Source organism: Emiliania huxleyi (genome assembly GCF_000372725.1).
Source record: "Emiliania huxleyi CCMP1516 unplaced genomic scaffold EMIHUscaffold_910, whole genome shotgun sequence".
NCBI classification, from domain to species: Eukaryota; Haptophyta; order Isochrysidales; family Noelaerhabdaceae; genus Emiliania; species Emiliania huxleyi.
The window spans coordinates 2,143-9,105 of NW_005195219.1; the positions used below are offsets into that span (position 1 = coordinate 2,143).

Here is a 6,963-nt window from a genome sequence, read left to right on the forward strand (position 1 = left end):
TCTCGCCGCCGTGCACACACGCGCGCAGCACGGTCGCGCGCGGCTCGGCGGCGAGGCAGTGGAGCGTGGAGTGGCGCGCCGACTTGCCGGCGGCGTCCCCCCCCCCCCCCCTCTCCCCTCCCTCTCCCTGCCGCCTCCTGCACGGCCCCGTCGCCGCGCGTGCAGGACCCGGCCATGCTTGCTTGCTTGCAGCACGTCGCGCTGATCGCGCTGAGAGCCCACAGGGCTCAAGCGCGCGACACGTGGTGGTGAAGGGCCTCGGCGCGCTCCTCACGCGGCGGAGCCGGAGTTGGTCGTCGCCGAGCGGGGTGAGTCGGATCCTCCGGGCGAGCACGAGCTGACGGGCAGGAGGCCCTCCAAACCGCGCGCGCCCTGCCACACGGCCGACACCGACACATGAGAGATCAACACCAAGCGTCGCCCTCCTCGCCACCGCGCGACTTCCCCCCGCAAGAGAAGAGAGCACACGGACACGGGGCGGGAGGGGCACCGTAGCCTAGGCCGTCGCGTGGTTGTGACCACTGCGGCGGCGCCACGTTCGCTGCCACGCGCCGGCGTGGCGCACTATCGTCGTCGACACATGCGCATGATTGGACTTTTTGCAGTGGGTCTACCGGGCCGGGGCCCCGCGCCGGGGCGGCAGAAACGAAGAGGCTAACGTCTCACGTGTCACGTCATACACAGCGTAGTCGATTGACCCCAGACAAGGTTATGGAGAGCGGCCATAACAGGTGTTATGGCTGTTATGGCTGGCTGCTCGTAACACCCCATAACACCTCATAACACCTCCATCGCTGTTATGGCTGTTATGCCCACCCTACCATAACACCTCATAACACCTCATAACACCTCATAACACCTCATAACACCTCATAACACCTCATAACACCTCATAACACTCATAACACATCCCACTGGTTGTTATGACAGCCAGCATAACAACCTCATAACAGCTGTTATGTGTCCCACGGATTTTTCTTTTGGAGCCCCGCCGCGCGCATCCCGGCGTGACGGTAAAATTCTTCTTTTGGAGCGCCCGCCCCGCGCCGCGTAGCTACTACCAGCCAACCATGGCCTACCGGGACCATGGCCTACCGGGATCCATCGATCGCGGGACGAGGAAGAGTTTTACCCCTCTCCCTTTTCTCTAAGCTAAAAGTACGTACAACAAACTCCCTCGCACGGGGGACTGGCGCGCACGGAGCTTTAACTACTAAAAAGCGGGAGCAGCCAGCTTCCACTTGTTAGAAACCTCGAGACATGTAGTGAAAAAGGAAAGAAAAAGCTGAGCCCTGGTGTCGAGGTGTCGAGGCCCGGTGTCGAGGGTGTCGATCGAGGCCAGGGCTCATAATTGCGGGAAGGAATACCTTAAGGTACATGTTTAAAACGGAGGGAAGCTGCAGAGCTGCAGAGAGTACGAGTTAGAAACGGGGGAAGCACTTGCGTGAAGGGGGGGGGGGGGGAGGGGGGTCTTGATTGAGAAATCTGAAGCCATCGCTCAGCCTCAGTCAGGAGGCAGGTTGATGTAATTGAATTTAACTTGAGGGCAAAAGAGAAAATATTTGGCGATCGATGCCGAACCTCGCGCGCGGCAGCGCGCGCGAAGCGAAAATTGCAGCGGCGAGCAGTTCGGTGTGGCCTCTCGGGCCATAACACCGTGGATCCGGGACGGCTCTCTCATAGCAGCCCATAACATGTTATGGGCTGCTATGCCCCGAGAGCCATAACACCATAACAATAACTGTGTCAGGGGTGCATAGTCGATACTCACAGACAAACTTCACATTCCGGATCCGGGAGCCGTGAAGACGAACACACTGCCCGTCCTCGCGGCCGGCGAGTTCGCCAAGACCGCTCTGCGCGCCCCCAATGGTGTACTTTAGAAGCAACTGCGGATTTGCTGGGCCTCACATCTAGAGGGTGAGCTGGCGCGCTGTCGCGCTGGCGACAATGAACGGGTTTTGCACGCTCGTGCGCCTATTCATTCGGAACGCTCTCACGGGAGTGGCAGCCTCTCCGGCGCCGCGATCGCTGAGCGCGCGCGCTTGTCCTTCGCCCGCTCGGCCGCGAGAGCGTCGAACAGCTGTTGGTGCGTGGCGCGAGGAGGCAGCCCGCCCCCATCGACGGCCGCTTTGAGCCAGCGCGTGCCCGTGCCTTGGTAGAACATCGCCATCTTGCCCGTCTCTTTGTCCGTCTCGATCCGGAGCGCGTCCTACTTGCGTGTGGAGGCGCGCCTGGCGTGAGGGACGGGCTGCTACCCGTGGCTGCGCGACTCTGCCGTAAGAGAAGAGATGCCTCGCTCTTCTGAGTCTCAAGCGACGAAGCAATGAGGACGACGTTCTCGGGCAAGGAGGACCCGCTGCCCTGGTCGACGAAGCCGCCGCTGTAGCACGCGTCGCAAAACCAGAAGAGCTGGGCAGCTGAGGCCGCGATGCCCTGCATGAGCACGGTGAGGTCGTCGTCGAGGAGGGTGCCATTCGTGGTGCAGAGCGCCTCGTCCATGATGTCCGGCGCCGACTCTCCCTTGCGCGTGACCTCGTCGCCGTTCGCATCAAAGACCTGCTTGCCATGCCCTACACAGACGAGCAAGACTCTACGGCGAGGAAACGAGAGGTTGGGAACGGGAGGGACCGTCGCCTGAGTAAAAGATAACGGCGGTGTCGCCAGGCCTCAGGCTGGCCTTGAAGGCCGTCAGCGCTGCGAGGAGGGACTCAGTGCTCTGCTCCGCAGGGTCGGTGACGGTGACGATATCTTCCTCTGAAAAGCCCCAGTGCTCCCTCAGCAGCGTGTCAAAGACTTTCACATCGTTGCGCGTGCCATTGATTATTGGCCATCCAGCCGGGGCACCGCGGTAATCCATGCCGACTAGGAGCGCGCGGCGGCGCGGCGTGCGCTGCTGCTCGGGCTCGGCGGTGGTCTTTTGAGATGATGAGCAGCCACCCATTCACGACTTAGAACGACTAGTGGGGCAGCGAGGCGCCTGTTTTGACGCGTGAAAAGAATTTTCGAGGAAACTCCAATCGCACAACACTGCTCCCGTTCCCCTGTGTCCCTGATCGTCCTTACACAAGATCCTGCTCGTGCAGGTGGGGACCCTGTCCTTCTCCCACCCCTCGTTTGGCGTGCCCGTTTTCTTTATTTATTTATACACTTGGCACGGGACTGGCGCGCACTTTTACAACGAAGCTGTGCGTGAAAATGGAGCGCGGCTAGGGTTGCGCAGCTATGAACAGGAGCGAGTTCGCGCTGCGCTAGGCTCAGACGGCGAGTTCGCGCTGCGCTAGGCTCAGTACGGCGAGTTCGCGCTCTGCACCGCGCTATAGCGGCTAGGCTCTCTTTATGGAGAATTTATCTCTCGGCTGCGTTGGCTCGCCAAAGTCTTTCTTCTCGATGGCGCTGGGTCCGCTGACTGGGGCGGGCGTGGGTGTGCGTGTTTTGTAGAGAAGCAAAAACGCACGTCGTCCGGGTTCTGTCGTGTGTCGAGCGTGCGGGCGGGGAGGGCCCCGAGCTGGGCCGCGAGGGCGAGGCGCTGAGTGCCTGTGGCGAGAGCTAAGATAGAGCAGTGGCCAGTGCGAGAGTTACACACGACACACACGACACGACAGGGACACAGACACAGACACAGACACAGACGCAGACACACACTGCGCTCCCCTTAGCTCCCGCGAGAGGTAGGGAGACGCGAGCCCGACGGAGTCCGGTGGTGGGGGCCCAGACGCAGCCAGCCCCTGCGTTGCAAAGGTTGGTGCTGAGCCGCCGCCGCCGCTCGCTCTCGAAAAGCATCGCGCTGCTGCCCGTTCCCGGAGCGACGAGCGCGAGTTTGGTGGCCAGGGCCTCGCCTGAAAGGGGGGGGGGGGGGGAGAAGTGAGGACAAACCGAGCGGGTGGGGCTGCCGGGAAGGTGGTGGGCTACGAGCGAGTAGCGGGAAGACCGTCGATACTCCGGCGGAAGAGTGCTCCCCCGCCGCCCCCTGGGTCACCCCGAGTGACCTCGCAGCCCACGCCGTGAGGCGCTGCTGTCAGGGGAATGTTGGGGGCGCGCAAAGCCGCTCGGAAGAGACGGCCAGGAGCCAAGGAGCGGCCGGAGCGCGGCGAAAGACCGAGGGGAAGTGGCCGCCGCATACAGCCTCCGGCGGGCCTCCGGCGGACGCCTGCGGCGTGGCGCTGCGCGCGACCGGCCCCTTCTCGGTGCGCTGCAGGACGATCTCGCTCAAACGTGCGCCTGCTGGGGCGGGGCGGTCACGAGACCGGCTGAAATTGCGGCCGCAGCTGCTTGGGGGGGTGAGGATGGCCGGGCTTGAACGGCTTCTCGCGAGGTGCCCGCATCCCGACGCAGCAGCGATTTCGCCACCTCGGTCTTTCGCGGCCTTCGCCGAACGCAGGCGCTGGGTGGGACCTTGTCGGGAAATTTCTTTTCTTCGCGCCCCCGCGCCCTCGCCGAGCCAAAGGAGGGAGCCGCCAGGCGCCCACCCCGGCGGTTCGCTCGCTACGCGTCGCTCACCGCCGGGGCGGGCGCCTGGCGGCGCCGCTGCGCAAAAAGAATGACTGGGCGGCAAATGATAGCAGTGGGCGTCAGAAGACTCGTCCTTGCTCGAGGAGAGCTCGATAGACTCGAGGGGCCAGGATATGCAGCAAGGAGGGCGGAGCTGCGCCGAAAGGCGAAAGAAGCCGAGAGAACAAGGGAACGGCAGGCGGCGGCGGCGGCGCAGAACGAGGCAGAGGAGAGCGACGCGACAGAGGAAGAAGCGACAAGGGAGAGCACGACGAGAAGGGGGCGACCGCGAAGGTTGAAGCGAGAATCGGCGAGAGACTGCGAAGAGAGATAGGAAGAGGCGGACGCCCAAGGGTGGGCGACGGCTAGCGCACCACACCCCTCTCCTTAAAATCCCTGTGTGGTGGCGGCGTGCCGTCCTCCCATCCCTCCCTTGGGTTGTCCATTTTCTTTCTTTCTTTCTTTCTTTAGGAGGCGGGCAAGAAGGCGCCAAACGGCAAGCCGCACGAAGAACTCGGCGATGCCGCAATGGTCAACCCGCGTGCGAAGCACGCGACACGACACAAATACCTGCTCAAACGACTCGTCAAGACCCTTCGCTCGGCGTGGGGCATGCTCATCGAGATGGAGCCGACTGCACACCTCAGTTACAGTAACCCAAAACAACCTGACGTGGCGGCGGCGAACATCGGCAAAGGGCATGTGCGCCTCGTTGGCGACTTGAAACTGACGAGCTCGCTTGCGTGCAAGGGTGGCGATCGGCTCGGCTGGAAGGGGGCTTTTGTCGCCTTCGGCAACACCGAGCGGGCGCTGCTCGACTTAGTGTTAGGGCATGCTGCATGGCCGCGGCCGGGAGGGGGGGGGGAGGGGGGGAGGGAGGCGGAGGATGCAGAGGCGGAGGCGGCGGCGGCGGAAGAGGAGGAGGGGGAGAGTGAGGGGGAGGCGGAGGCGGGGGCACCTGTGACGGCCCGCTACGAGAAGGGCGAGTACCGGTTCGCGCGGGAGAAGAATTGCGACCTGCGTTTGCTCGACTTCGAGACGTTCGGCGGCTTCGGGGACGGCGTCCGCAGAATTCTTCGGCAGGCGGCGGACCAGCTGAGTAACAAACTTTCGCACGCTCAGCACCTCGATGAGGTCACATGGACCACCAAGAACTGGCACGGGCTGCAGATGCAGCGCTTGTCTGTCGTCCTCCACACCGCTGTGGCGTGGCAGACGGTGAACGAGCTAGCGTGCGGGGACAGCGGCATTGTGCACGGAGCTAAGTGCATTGCCGTTCTTAACGGAGTCGCTTAGGCGGCTCCGGTGGTGTGCCGGTGATAGTACTAGCACGCGCCAGTTCGCACCCGTGTCGAGTCTGTGTGCTGTGAGAGAGAGTTGTTTTGTTTAAATTCTTTCTTTAGAATCTTAGGCCAGCCTGTACTCGAGTAACAAGACTCCCTCGCACGACACTAGGCACGGGACTGGCGCGCACTGGCACTAACAAAATGCGAATATTATTAGGCAGAGGGAGAGGGAGAGGGAGAGGGGGAGGGAGAGGGAGAGGGAGAGGGAGAGGGAGAGGGAGAGGAAGAGAGAGAGGGAGAGGGAGAGAGAGAGCGAGAGCGAGAGCGAGAGAGAGAGAGAGAGAGAGAGAGAGAGAGAGAGAGAGAGAGAGAGAGAGAGAGAGAGAGAGAGAGACCCAGGGAAGGTCTTGCACTACCTAGCCCTTACACGCAAAACCTCTCTCTGCGATGCACGGTGCAGGCAGGGCCCGAGGAAGCCCTCCTTCCTCCGCGCCACCGACGCCTCCCTTCTATGATCTGTGGCAGGGTGGCAGCACACAAAAGCAAAGTTCCCTACACACCAACACGAATGTGACACGGCGGGCGCTGTGGCGAATGCAGTGCACGCAAGCGTGACGGTGAAACGCATCCCGGAGCACCCTTTGCAATAAGGCGTCGGCAGCTTCATCTAGTCTCTGCTCTTCCCTCTCCCCTCGCCCCTCCCATCCCGCTCGAGACGTGACTCCACGCATACCCCCCGCAGGTGCAGCGAGGTTGCTCGTGAGCGCCGCCGCCGCCCGAACCCCCTTCACTCGATCGTAGTCCATACGCCCCTCCACCAACGACGCCTCTCACACTGCAAGCGCCCAGACCTGACACACACTGTCACATACCAAGAGCTAAATGCGAGGCAACCTGGTCTGCGCGCGCAATACTTTGGTCTTCCTTGCTGCGGCGGCGGCGGCAGCAGCACGCGCGTCCCAAGAGCGTCCACAGCGGAGCTCGGCGCTGGACTCGCCGCTGCGCTGCTGCGGCGCGACCTGCCGCTCCGGCGCCGAGTAAGGCCCTCTCCTTTCTCGAGCGATCTCGGGCGATCTCGGGCGATCTCGAGCGATCTCGGGCGATCTCGGGCGATCTCGCGTGATCTCGGGCGATCTCGGGCGATCTCGAGTGATCTCGGGCGATCTCGGGCGATCTCGAGTGATCT

The 6,963-nt window shown here is 62.8% G+C and overlaps 2 protein-coding genes across 2 annotated transcripts; one reads left to right on the plus strand and one right to left on the minus strand.

Annotated features, from left to right (window-relative positions):
- Positions 1–653: 653 nt before the first annotated feature.
- Positions 654–2,944, minus strand: EMIHUDRAFT_471262 (putative metacaspase protein; the record flags this gene model as incomplete). The annotated part of the gene is made up of 5 exons (XM_005757309.1): positions 654–688; positions 1,760–1,977; positions 2,046–2,212; positions 2,296–2,573; positions 2,632–2,944. 4 exons carry the CDS (start codon positions 2,942–2,944, stop codon positions 1,914–1,916), a joined length of 822 nt encoding a protein of 273 aa, XP_005757366.1. The 3' UTR covers positions 654–688; positions 1,760–1,913.
- A 2,075-nt stretch (positions 2,945–5,019) lies between these two features.
- Positions 5,020–5,787, plus strand: EMIHUDRAFT_121520 (Hypothetical protein; the record flags this gene model as incomplete). The annotated part of the gene is made up of 1 exon (XM_005757310.1): positions 5,020–5,787. One exon carries the CDS (start codon positions 5,020–5,022, stop codon positions 5,785–5,787), a length of 768 nt encoding a protein of 255 aa, XP_005757367.1.
- Between the last annotated feature and the right edge of the window lie 1,176 nt (positions 5,788–6,963).